Source organism: Malus domestica, chromosome 08 (genome assembly GCF_042453785.1).
Source record: "Malus domestica chromosome 08, GDT2T_hap1".
NCBI lineage: Eukaryota > Viridiplantae > Streptophyta > Magnoliopsida > Rosales > Rosaceae > Malus > Malus domestica.
The window spans coordinates 18,477,634-18,491,605 of record NC_091668.1 but is presented as its reverse complement, the minus strand read 5'-3'; the positions used below and the strand labels follow the sequence as shown (position 1 = coordinate 18,491,605).

General features: G+C 36.5%; 1 protein-coding gene across 5 annotated transcripts; it reads right to left on the bottom strand.

The window, feature by feature from the left end:
- Positions 1 to 678: 678 nt before the first annotated feature.
- On the bottom strand, positions 679 to 13,147 carry LOC103441538 (kinesin-like protein KIN-7E, chloroplastic). Of its 5 annotated transcripts, XR_530271.4 has the most exons (27): positions 12,681 to 13,147; positions 12,453 to 12,550; positions 12,112 to 12,201; positions 11,823 to 11,875; positions 11,379 to 11,444; positions 11,234 to 11,287; positions 9,229 to 9,288; positions 8,362 to 8,440; positions 8,083 to 8,150; positions 7,669 to 7,731; positions 7,419 to 7,523; positions 6,715 to 6,819; positions 6,453 to 6,560; positions 6,209 to 6,355; positions 5,490 to 5,672; positions 5,149 to 5,319; positions 4,583 to 4,813; positions 4,242 to 4,382; positions 4,019 to 4,144; positions 3,285 to 3,335; positions 3,134 to 3,181; positions 2,760 to 3,038; positions 1,892 to 2,629; positions 1,577 to 1,666; positions 1,268 to 1,331; positions 1,047 to 1,130; positions 679 to 952 (listed from the first exon to the last, which is right to left on the bottom strand). XR_530271.4 is itself a non-coding variant. In XM_008380217.4 (26 exons), the coding sequence occupies exons 1-25, from the start codon at positions 12,956 to 12,958 to the stop codon at positions 1,311 to 1,313; spliced, it is 3,453 nt and encodes a 1,150-aa protein (XP_008378439.3). In that variant the 5' UTR covers positions 12,959 to 13,147; the 3' UTR covers positions 679 to 1,046; positions 1,268 to 1,310. The 5 variants fall into 5 exon arrangements, 4 of the variants coding, with proteins under 4 accessions (XP_008378439.3, XP_008378440.3, XP_070682572.1 ...); XM_008380217.4 differs by lacking the exon at positions 1,047 to 1,130 and having other exon boundaries at positions 679 to 1,046; XM_008380218.4 differs by lacking the exon at positions 1,047 to 1,130.
- Positions 13,148 to 13,972: the final 825 nt, after the last annotated feature.

Here is a 13,972-nt window from a genome sequence, read left to right as displayed (position 1 = left end):
TCATCATACATCATACGACCAGCTTCCGTTAAGTACTGTTTGTATTTAATTTCAAACAAAAAAATTCAAAATAATCTCTAACCACACAATATACGATGAACGAATAGAATGTAAAAATTCACATCCTATTAGATGTATCTTTCATTTAAAAAGTTCAATTTTAATGCTTTAAAATAAGGGAACTTTAACGAAAAACACCCGGTACTGTTCACTTTAACGAAAAACCACATTTTTACACTAAAAAGTTAATCATGGTACTATTCACTTTACTCTTTATTTTGTCCTTATCATTAAAACTCAAAACTTTCAAGCCCTTTTCATTAGTTTTCCTTTAAAATAATCTCTTAGGTTAAGATTTGTAGGACTTTGATGCCATGAATTAGTATTATGTATTTCCCTTACCCTCCATTGTTCTGTTCTCTTTTTGTGATGGGTGGTGAATGGTTTCAAGATTTGGTTGTACTTTTCACTCTTTAGTTACTACTGTGTCCATCAACATAGGCCACCCAACCAGGCGTTTCGACCTCGATATCAACACTGGCAGTGACCTTACTTGGATCCAATGTGATGCTCCTTGTACTGTTTATACCAAGGCAAAACTTTAATGACCTAATGACTCTGTTCTCACCCTACACTTGTGTGTGTGCGCGGACGTGCGTTTGCAGCCCCGTGAGCATCTTTATAAACCCAGCAACAATCTTGAATGTTACAACAGTTACATTGTCTGTTACTCTAGCAGAGAAGAAAAAGAGATGTTAGTTTTCTGTCTTACAACTTAAAATGTTAAATCATGTCGGTGGGTAACCCTAGTACCCGATAATACAGATATTCGTTATATAGATAATATTCTTGTATGGCAATGCCCCTGATCCATCTCTACTACAAACTGTTTGCATGAATCTTGAGTGACAAGAAAGGCGCAACTCATCTGCTATCGTTTCCAAAGCTATTCCTAGATTAGAGAAGGATGACGGTAAACGATGAGAGACAGATCAATCTGGTTAATTTTCTCATTCTGTACAAAATACATTACACCTGCTCAGTACCTGCAAGAAGGGCAGATGTTGATTCATCACTACTATTTTCATGACTTGAAGGAAAAAATGGATCTGCTCTTCTTGTTGCATTATCTGTTTGAGAAAAATGCGCAACAAGGTTTCCGGTATGAATTAATTTATAATTAGTTCAAACCGATCATATCTACACCAAAAGGTTTCCGGTACTTTTGTTTTCGTTTCATGAACTGAACCATATAAATAAAACTAACCTGAAATATCAAGAGATTATGTATGACGATGGAGGAGAGCATGCTAAATTACACGATTTGCACACTGCATATTACAAAGAATTTAGAAAGAATTTTAGTCAGCTAAAAATGAAAAGAAGACCAGGATCAACATCAAACTAATTTGATGCAATAACGGGGCATGATAAGGGCATGATAACAGCAACCGAGGAAAAGAGAGACTATACGAGAATAGTTGAAAAATTTTCTGGTGTAAATGAAAAGAGAAGAAACAAATGGTAGATCAACATAACGCAAAATCACGTCAGAAAAAAGCAACCAGATAATCACCTTCGCGTGGCAAATCTTTGTTATAGCCTCAACATGAAGGTTCTGCAGTTCTTCAAGAGTAGTGACATCAAGACCAGCAAGATCTTCACCCTGAAATTTAATAAATCTTTCTCAACTCTTTTGATCTATTTTGAGGACTTTATGAGGTAAAACAGATTATGTTTAGGGTGAAGCTTTTATTCCTACAAACAGTTCTAAATATGAAAACTTCCGTTCAGTCACACTTTTTGAAACCACGGGATTATCCATGGAACTGGGGTAAACCACAGATGGCTATCTGTATTTTCCCAAAAGATAAATCAATAAAGCATGTACCTTAAGTCTAGAGATATAGCATTCTAACTCTTTGCATCTTCTCCTTTCTTTCTGATAGCTGGTTCTTAAATCTTCTAATGTACCCATCTCATTTAGGTTTTCACGGATTCCATCGTCATTGAAAATAACATCTGAATGACCATTACTTGGAAGAAACGCATTTTTGACTCTTGCACGTGAACTTTCAGATAGATGAACCCCATCGAGTGACACATCCTCGGAATTAATGCCAGACTTTCTCAATTGTGCAACCAGCACCCACATGTTTGCCAGCTCATTTTCTAAATCAACTTCACGTTGTTTTACTTTATCTAACGTTCTTTGCAAATCATCTTCTGTCTGATCTCTCTTGGATAGTTCTTTCTCCAGAGAAGCTTCTCTTTGGCATCTTGCACTAAGTTCCCTCTGCAGCTCCTCAACAAAAACTACATCCTCTGGCCCTTTATGGCCTCGAGGACCATTTAAGCCATTTCTCTTGAAATCATATGAAGTAGACCTCTGACAATTTGATCGGCACTGAACCTCCTTTGCAGCAGCGAGGTCACCAGTCAGCTTTGCATTTTCATAAGAAAGTTTGGTTACTTCTTGAGCCAAGTTTCTAAGCTCAACTGCTGCAGCTGCGGCCAACTCTTTGGCATATGAAGCTTCTTCTGAAAGTTTCATATTCTGAACTTCAAGCCCCTCCTTTTCCTCAGACAGTCTCACCTTATCTTGCTTTAAGTCCTCTATTTCAGAAGCCTGAGAAAATAAATTAAAAAAGCACTGGTGACAACATATCCCCGTCAAGTAAAACTAAAAATATCAAAAGGACAAAGGGTCTATATTGGGTTTCTTAGTTCTGAAGATGCAAGGAAAGAATAGGAATAACCTGTACATGGATTTGGGAATTCAGATATGCATCTTTGTTGCAGTCTTTGGAGTAATCGAGGGAAAAGATTTTGTTTAAGCTCATCACACTGGTCGGTGTATTTTCATCAGCACAAGTTTCTTGACACAGACCAAACCTATCCCTCTTTTCATTGTTCTTTTGCACTAGCTCTTTGGGATATGTTTCGAGTCTGGTAGCCTCACTATCAGGAATTTGTTGTGAACTGAGCTGTTGTCTTAGCAGAAGAATCGTCTCTTGCATTTCTGCATTCTCAGAAATCTGCAAAAAGCAACAATATGATGATAAAAAATTCAAAAGTTAAAGACAGAAATGCAAGTACATGAAAAGGAATTTTGAACATCTTTATAATTTACCTTAATCTGTAGTTGTTCCTGAAGTATCCTATTGTCAGCTGACTTAATCTTGAATGATCGGCCGAAGACAGAGAGATAATTTAGTATGATGTCTTTAGCATTCTAAATAGAAAAAATCATCTTTATTATGAAAGATTCAAGAATAACAAACCTCAAGTTCAAAAGTTTTCTCATTTAGCTGTGTAGTAAGCTTGGACAGAGCCTACATGAGGATGTAACAAACTGATCAGAAAGCATGTACATGCAGTATTTACATACTGGAAAAACCAGCAATGCTTTATTAAGCATATGGTTAAGGAACCAAATAAATAAAGCCAACACAACCAAAATATGAACATAACAGCCACAAACTCATCCTGTAATATATATAGAAGGATCATACGAGATGAAGTTTTACGTTTTCAACCAACAATAAAGTGGGACATTATAATAATGGTCTACTAGGCTAAGGTTCTTAAACAGACTTTCCTTTCGGGTAAAATCAGGACATGTTTTATTTTCTCGACTAGCTCCCTTACATAATTAATTGATCTTGTTATATATGATCCCTCAATCGATGATTTGTGCTCCTTTTTTTGTTATACTAGATTTATTTAATCCTGTGAAACAAAAAAAAAAAAAAAAAGACCAAAGGATTTATGATTATATGGGGCATGTAACAAGGGACCTTCTCTGCTGAAATGGTTTTAGAAAGTTAAACTATAAACAATCACTCAGAGTAGAATATGAAATAGGAAACAACAATGCCCCTTTTGTATTTACAAATTTGTATACCATGAGATATTGTTATCGGATTATCTGTCAGTCAGTCCAAAACATTTCATACAGTAAAATCATCATCTAACTGCTCTTAAAATCCATCAGCCTAGAAGACGCATAGTTTACCTGAGACATTTCAATGTTATTTGACATTTGTGGAGACCTCTCGAGTGATCCAATCATGCGTTGCTCTAGAACACATATCTGAAGCTTCTTTTCACTAATTTCCTCCTTCAACTTTTGCATTTGTTCCTATTTTAACAAATATTACCAAAAAAAAAAACTTAGACAAGAAACCAATCAGATTTAGACTTTTGTTCTTTAAGATGAATCTAAAGAGATGCCTCACCTTAAGCTGTGAATCTTCAGGGTTTGTAGGCGCTTGCTCTGAAAGTCTTTTGAGAGAACTTGTACACAATGCCACCTCCCCAGCTAACATTTTCACTTGCTCATGAAGAAGTTCGATTTGATCTGTAATTGTGGACCCAGTCTGTGGAAGGATAGTTATAGTAAATATGTTAACATGATCTATTCATGCTACAATAAGAAATACCTGCTGATGCTACTTCCTACACATAAATAACAACCAACTGCATGCACACGCACACAACCACTCCGAAATTCTCTCTATTATATATGCATGTATTCACTAGGAACATATTTTATCAACGTAAAGCAAACACCACTCACCCGAGGCAAACGGCAACCTGCACCAAACAAATCACCTGCTTGGGTTCTTTCCGGAAATGGGTCAATAATGGTATAATCATCTCCCTTTCTACTGACAGAATTTCTTCGTCCATCCTTCATATCACTAAATTTGACTCTATTTTGAGAAGATATTGAACAAGCTGCTGGTGACCCACTTGTAGAGCTCTCACTATCGCCGCTCGATGATAATCCAACAAAATTCTCAGGTTTCTGTTGAGAAATTGAGCTTTGTCTAGGTGAGTTCAATCAGTAGAGTATTAACAAATGATACAAATGAAATCTGGATTTTCTTTTGCATAAATAAAATGAAAAAACAAATCTTAATAGTGCATATTAACAAAAAATATAAAGATTGATAACTATATACAGATGATGGCTCAATTGAAGCCGACAAAACAAAGTGTAGATTGAAAGCAAGCATTGACTTAGGAAGGAGAGGACTGTCATCTCCTCAACTACATCCTATGATTTGTCCTCTAACAAACAACCTAAATATATGAAGTCCATAATCAACTCAGGCGTTAAAGGAGAAAACGGGAACTTACTTTCAATTTAAACCATCCTAGCATTCCACGCTTTTTGTTTCTTTTGTAATCTTTGACCAACTCATCTAGATTAGTGATCTCATCTCTTCCTTCCACTGAAATCTCAGACGCATAACTTCCAGTATCATCATCAACAAGGTATTCCCGTTTCTTGTCAGGCAGATATGCAAGCTGCATAAAAAGGAGTTGGTTGGTAAATCTAACAAGATATGGCCAATAATTTACAGTTTCTAGTGTGACAAGTTCAAATCATTAAAAAAATTATTCCTCAAAAGTCAAAATACAAATTCAAAGAATCTGCTGCAATCCACCTTAACTGCTGAAAATCCTAAATCACGCACCTCATCTTCCCCAAAAGAATGTCTCCGCCTATGGCTAGGTCGTTCAGATATGCTTGGCGGGATAGTATTTTTCGTGGAAACTAAGATTAGTTTAGTCAATCGTTGTATCCTTCCCATTAAAGCTGCCTTGGCTTCTTCTTCCTCTTCCAATCTTGACCTCAACTTTACCTGACCAGCTTCCAGCTTTAACATGATGAAACAATATGTATTAGAAGCAAACAACAAACGACTAAATCTTGGATAAAAGTTAGCTGTTTATATGTCTACACAGCAAAGAATCCCATTTTCAATGGGAGACAATAACTGGCATTAGGGACTTCAAACATTCTGTAGCTTACACCTCAGGGAATTGTAACATTGCACTCGAGTCTAGATTACCATACTGTTCTAAGGCAAAAGAATAAAGTTATCATATTGGTCTAGCCCTCCGGTTATATATATAGTTCTTCTGTCCTAAGGACCTCAAATATGGTCCCATTTTTCAGCAGATCGACCAAATATGGGTGGATGAAATGCAAAACAGATAAGATGCATCTCAATGCGTATTGTGCATCCATCTCTTATCTAACGACTAGGAGACAGAAATATGACTTCATTCAAAAACCTTAGTTAAGGACCTTAGGACAAAACTTTTATTGATTACTACCTAAAGCCTTTTGTAACAAATATAAACCAAAATATGCTAGTTTTGCTAGTTCACACAATGTAGCAGCACCAACCTGAAGCTTCAAATTAACTAGGTCTTCCTGAGCAGTTGGAGTCATATTTGGATTCTCCATCATCCCACGTCTTAATTGCTGAAGTTCTTGCTTTAAACTGGAAATTTCTTTCTGATACTTCTTTATAAGAGACTTTTCATCCACAATCTAAAAGGAAAAGTCAAGAATGAACAAATTGTGAGCTGGGACTACAAATACTCAATATTTCTATTAGTGCTCTACATAAAGTAACTCTGAGATTCACCTTATTTTGGGAAGCCTTGAGTTCCACATGCTTGCTCCGGTGTGCAAACTTCAGTGTGTTGTGTGTCTCCTCACTATTGCTTGATGCAGGAGTCACGGTGCAAATAAGCTGAACTCACCATAACAAGAACATCCTCCAGAATCATTAATCACATCACTATTAACAAAAAAGATACCTTACGTGACAATTAATTGGATAGTTGTAAAGACAAAATATGATCACACGGACACTAGATGATCCAGAAGTATTGCATTGAACTTACAGATACACGCCCATGACCGCTTAGGGATGACTGCAATAAACGGGTGAGTTTTGAATCTCGATATGGAACATGAGTTGCCTTTCCATCTGTCAATTTAGAAATCACCTGCAACAAGAGACAATTTTTAGATTAATTGCTTGCCTGCAACAACAGACAGTTATTAGATTAATATCAGTGCAAATATAGGCACATGAAGAATCTGAAGCTCTATATCTGATAGCATTTTATTATGGACTCCACCAGTTCTCCAACATCACGCCATGATAAGTAATCCAAGAACCACGGCATAGTTATTTTTTTTCTTCATATTTTGAGATTTATATGCACAATTATACCGATAAGTGATAAACATGAGAAATGTGCAAACCAAAACATGCTATAATTCTAGAGGAAAACTAACGAAAAGTCCAAAAAAACTTCCCTTTTAATGAAAAGTCCCTTTTAAAGGTATAGTGAATGGTACCAGGAAAGGTATAAATGTGGTTTTTCATTAAAAGTGAACAGTACCGGGAGTGTTTTGTTAAAACTCCTAATTTAATTCTAGAGCATATTTATTGCAGTACCAATAATGTTGGGAAGAAGAAAAGACATTGCATGAAACAGTAAAGGGTCAAATCATGTTAATAAGTTGAATTCTGGGAATTATTTTTATTTTAAACACTACAACCCCAATCAAAGAAGACCTAAGATAAGAATTATCTTACAGTGCCAAGCGTAAGTAAGCTTTTATTGATGTATGAACCCTCCCTTCTTCGCAATCCAGTTGTTTCAGTTTTAGAACTCTCAGATCCTGCAAGATCAATTAAGTGCTGCCAAAACAAATTGAATTGTGTAGGGCTCAGCATCAGATTGTAACAAAATATTTTAATTTATATCTAAATCCACCAGATTGTAGGGCCAGATTGACAATACTATGGTGAGCAACTTTAAATTTCAAAGATGAGAAGACATTACCAACTGGGACAAGGTGACATCTTCTTCATCATGATTTTCACCATGTGGACTGCTTTCAATAGTCTGATGAATTGTTATATATTAGTAAAGTGGAACCAAAAGTAATACAATAAATACAAGATGGAGGAACCACTTCATCAAGGTCTAATAAGTTTAGTTGCCATCAATTTTACTTGACAAAGAAAATGCTAGCATATGAACAACTTACAACAATATCTCTAAATTAGTCAGCGGATGGTTATTCACTTGTTTTTTTAAAGGGTGTTTACATTTAAAAGAACTTCCTTTCCCCAATCAGTGGTTTTGAGTAAATTAGAAACTTATAAAAGACTAATCTGAAAGGGTAAACTAATAGAATCTTGCTTTGTATAACATTATAGACACCTTTATCACATAGTAATTAAAGATGGTTACCAGTGTGAATATAGTGTGGCTGCGACTGCTAAGCAGATTGAAATTATTAGAACCAACATGCCTATGCTCTGCAATAAAAGAAGAAGAATGTTAAAGGTGCTCAGCAGCAGAAACAGTGGCTGGAAAAGATACAGAGTATATGCAGATAGGGAAGAAAACAACCAACATAGTGCTCATGAATGCATATGAAATCGTAGTATTTGAGACCAACACGAGTACCAAGTAGAGACAACAAAGCTTCTGCCTAGACCATGTAGACAAACGAACTCATGTTAATACCTTCTCCTGTTGCTATCAAGGAAAGAGCATGAGCAGGAGATAATACAACTTCCTCTTTGATTGCTTCAACATAAGTTCCCTGCCCAATAAAATTGTTCCAAATGATAAGGTTAATGACTTACAAAAATGAAATGCACAAGTTGACGGTACAAATTAAGTGAAATAAAGCAGAACCAGATCTGAAGGGTTTAGGATATAAGATTTATAATTTAGGTTTTACTTTCATAAATGAAAAATGAATGCCAAAATAACTACTAGTTTGAGATGACAAATTCTATCACACATATGAGAGAAGGGGAAGAGATGATGCTGAGCGTGGTAGAACTGCAACCTGAGGTAATAATTAATGAATAAGATTGACACCTAAAGGGTGGCCCAGTTCACACTCTCACCAATGCATGGTCTAGGGAGGGCAAGGAATGTGTTACCATACACATGTATCCAGAGAGATTTCTTTCGGGACTCAACCCCCATTTGCTAGGTGGATCGTGGCAAGCCATACCATTGTATATGAACTAGATGCTTTCTAGGACCTGAAACTTTCTCATTCACATAGTTTAAAACACATCTCTATCCAAAGCCCACATTCTAACTGATTCTAGAGTTTGATTATGTAGGTAAAAATCCAACAGGTGGCCAAACACCCTACTCAAGCCAACTCCATGTGCATAGACATAGTTTTCTTGTAATATACTCATTTCATTTTGCTATTAGTCATACAGATAATCTAGTCAAAGCATTCAAAATTCCAGTATGTAGGTTTATAAAAAGAAAAAAAACACATGAAAGAAACTTGAGGAGAAATATTAACAGTCATCTCTGAGCAAAAAATACAAAGAGTCTTAATTCCTTTGTGAACATAAGCACCTGAGCATCCTCTCTTATTCGTAGGTTCTGTCCTGTTGGATCAAGTAAGTCATTTATGACCTGGAAAAACAAAGGGACTAAAAAAAGTAAGTTGGTAATAATAACAAAGAGAAAGCTGCACTCCTTATTTTGAGGACCTGTGAGGTCCTCTTTTATACGAGCCCTCAGATTAATATTACGGTAGATTAAGCCATCAACTTAAACAATTCTTGTTACAAGTAAATAAATACAAATTGATAAAACCAAAAAAAAGAAGCGAAGAAGGTTTCACGTCATGTCAAATCCCTTCCATTTGCAAAACCTAGTCTCCTCATCAAATATCTAAACCCAGCAAATCCAATTGCATAAAACCCTAATAACTTTACACATCAAATTTCATTTAATATTTTATCAATAATATTCAAACCCAGTTAGTTACAAGGCACCAAAAAAATTGAGATTGTGTGGTTTCGAAAAATGGGATCCCCTTCTTCTTGAACTTGTGAACTCTTTTCTCATATGAAAGCTTTCCACGACGGTGAAAAAATTGAAACAAGTCCCTCTCCCTTTTACATACGCGAAAATGAAAAAACCAAAAACTCAGGAGGTGAGAAGGGTAGTGAGCAATCGAAAGAGAGAGAGATGGAGAGGAGAAGGGGATGTGGAGGAGAGAGATGGTAGGGGAAGAAGACGGAAGGTTTCACGCAAGAAATTTTTTTTAAACATAATCACTTCACATAATTATTGTGTTTCGGTGTAACAGGGATAATTTAAGTTAGCTTAATCTACCATAAGATTAATCTAAGGGCTTATATGAAAAAGGACCATAGGAGAGTACTTCTGATAACAAAGACATGACAAATTGGCTCATGTTTTTGACATTTTGACAAAAAGAAATTTCTTTTTTTATATTTTACATTTTGTTAGTTCAGTAAAATGAAGACTCAACAGGATCTAGCAAACAGAATCATCTACTAAGTTAGTGATATTTGTTATGTAAAAGTGGTCAATCACATTTACTACAAGGACACAAAAGGAAGAGACGAGTATGTGTGCCTAAGATATTAAATGTTGAAACCTCAAAGAGTAATAACTTTATATAAAAAATATAAAAACTATAAATCTGAGGAACATGGTATAGGACTTTGGATGAAAAAAATTTATAGCTTAGATCCTTTTTTCTTTTTATATTTTATTTTCATAATCCGTTTGTCTTCAGGGGAATCCAAATGTCAGTTAAATCATCATCTACCAACAAAACTCCGTAAAAATAAGGTAATCCAAGTGCCAAATCATTTCCAGTTTTCCTTATTATTCATAAGAGAACTTTTTTTATCATCACTACCACAGAAACTCTCTCATCAATGCCGTGAGTCCATGTGCACTTTCATGCTCATTTTTTATAATATTACCAAATAGTGATTGAAGCCTCTGATCTATCCAATGCTTGGCTACTCCTCTCTTCCATCTTACATGCCCAACTAACAAAAGAACTATTTAATAATCCTCATCAACCTTTCATTTGTCCTCATTTCCTAAATTCAAGTTTGCAAAACCAAAGCAAGCTCAATACTAGATTCTTGTGATCACAAGTTTTCAGTGAAATTCTCAAATATCTAAAAATTTCTAACTTAATGAACGGGCATCCTGGACTCATTACATCAGATCCTTTTGCAAGCATTACTCTTTGGTTATTGAATCATTTTTGGTTCTGAGTCTTCAGACACCACATGATATTTTAATATAGTTGACCGAACGATATCTGGTATCCCACTATCATCGCAAAAAGCTCATTACCTCTTGTCCATAGTTATGTAATGTGACTAGCTCCCTAACTGGGACAATTTTCAGTGGGGTGAAACAAAGTGGGACACGCCCAGCAAAGTAAAGTATAAATTCCCAGGTCATAACAGATTTTTGCATGTATACCATTATTACCTAACAAAAATTTACTTCAAAATAATACATACAACAATGACCAGACTCCAATTGAAAGCTTTGCACAACACAACTAGAAAAGACTGACCTCATTGTATATTTCCAGATATGAAACACGAAGAAGAAACTCCCGCCCAGGTGTCTGATACATAATTAAAGTTATCTAAACTCATAATACAATACATAAATTAAAGAAAATAAGATTACCAGCTAATTAGAAACATGACCTTTACCTCCTGTATAATTCCAAAAACATCCTTCACTGCCAGTGGAATAATTCCAGGTGACTTTTGCTCCCCCTAGAATACAAAATGTAACTACAAATTTGTACTTTGTATAATTTGCAAACATTGAAATATTGAAACGCACACGATATATGTCACAAAAAGTTCCATAATGAGAAAGAAAACTGCAGGAAGAATAAGAAGACGTCTCAATTTTCTTTCAAAGGAATTCCCCTTCGCTGGGGTGAAATAAAGGAAAATGCAACTACGAAGGCGGCTTATGACATGGGCCCTGTTTCAATCGCATCAATGCATTAATCTCAGCAAGAGATTGCCAATACAAAATCTGCATACAGTTGGTAGTCATGAAGTGCAAAATATATGGGTGAAAATACTGGCCTCGAAATGACAATGTCAGACTTCAGATAGACAATCTAGACTACCTCTACTTACATGCATTGTATGTGTTTTCCCACTACTAGTAACCCCATATGCAAACACAGTACCTGCATAAAAACAGAGCATCTTCAGCCAACATAAGCAAACACAGTACCTATGGCACCACACGCATATATCTTCAAATATATACATATAACCGAATTATAGGAACGAGACAGTTAGTCTATGACTGGTAGCTATTTGGTTTTGGAAGTTCTAGTTGAGGTATCAAAAAACAAAATGACAACGAAAAAACAAAAAGTACCAATTGATTACTTAAAACCAAACTCAGTGAACTATTTACCATTAATCCCTTGCATAACACCACTAACAACGTGCTGTGCGGCGACATCATAGACATGGCGTGTCGTCGTTGCTGGACCAAAAACCTTATCTGCAGCACCAGTACCACATATGAGCAATTACAAAACACCATAAAATTCGCATTACTTCAAGATAGCCAAGCAAATAGATAAAGCAGTGCGTAACTTCAAAATGCAGCTTATGAGTAGCAAATACTCGTGTCTATAACTATAATAACTGAATATAACTGAATCAACGGCATGCAGTAAATAAGCAGCAAAAGAAAATAATAATAAAAGAAATTCAAAAGCAAAATTAATGTAAAAAATTAAGAAAACTAACCGAAACCGTAAGCAATGGAGGAATTGGACTCGTTCCTGACTGTATAATCGCCATCAGCATACCACGCTATTTCGTCCCCTTTGTTAATCTCCCGAGCACTGCACAAATCGAAAGTCAAAATTGGTCAAAATGCACAATTCAACCAAAAAGATCAAAACTTTTTGTCAAAAACGTGAAAAGAAAGCACCACGGCGGTAGGTGACGGCCCAATCGGAGAAAGAAGAGTACCTGAGGGGACGAAAGCGGACAGTGACGGTGACATTCTCCTTGGACTTGGAGACATCGGGCGGGGACGGCAGGGACGGCGGGTTTGGGCTGGCGGAGGAGGAGGCTGGAGACAGAGAGGGCTTGGAAGTGGGATGCCGAGAAGACGTCGTGGAGGAAGAAGGGGTGGCAGGGCGAGGCGAGGCCGTAGGAGGCTTGGTGGGTCCGGAGGACTTCCGGGAGCGAAAAGGCGAAATGGAGGACCTTTGAGACCTTGAGCTGGAGGTGGTGCCGGAGAACATTGCTGGGTGTAGAGAGAGAAAGAGGAGAGGCCGTCAGAGTCCGGCGGCCGGTGCTGGGTGTGAGAAGGCCGGCCGGCGCCTGCTGCTGGGTGTACCGGGCAAGGCAGTTGGGTTTTGGGTGTGAAGAGAATCGTCCTCCCTCCAAAAACAAGGACTTTTGTTGGTTTTTGAATTGAAAATTGTCTTTTTGTCTGCGCTTGTTGATTGTGGGTTTCGATGACTCTGGAAATGTCATAATTGCCCCTCAGATGATTCCTCTGTTTTTAATTTTTTTATTGTTTTTTATTGGAAGAATATGTAGATTTCGGTCAAGTTTTGTCTTTGGCGTTTATGATAACCAATTGACCTTTCCAACATTTTTTTATACCGATTTAAAAATGTATGGAAAATTCAGAAAAATAACTAAATTTTAGACCGATAGTCATCTTTTTAAAATTATAATAATGATAATCAAAAACAAAAATTTCTAAACAAACGATATTATCTATACTAGAGAGAGAGAGTGGGCTTAACCTCATACTGGGCTAGCAATAATGTGGTTCAAACTCATTTTTGGCAATAATCGAATCTAAAGCCTCTTACTTACAAGTGAAGAAAAATATCACTCGACTGTAATACTAAGTGACATAATTATCAAAGGTTGATCTAAAAGACTATACACTTCCTCATTTTCTTTGCTCTTAACAATTGTTTCTATAATTGCAATTTATTGATTCTATATAGAATTGGACCCTACTTTTGCAATTTACTGATTCCATTTAGTTTACGATGCATACCTCCATTCAAGCTAGGGATGGGCAAATGGGTAGAGGAACCGCGAGTCGAGGAGGGTACGGGCCGCTTCCAAACATTTTAGAAAACAACAGGGCGGCCCTGGCCGGGCTGCTGGCATTTACGAGGCGGCCCGGTTCTATATACTTAGAAAATCGAGGCCCCGAACCAACCCGTTTCTAATTTTAATGAACGGCAAAGATTAAATGATATCCTATCATTCAATTAAATGATATCCTATCA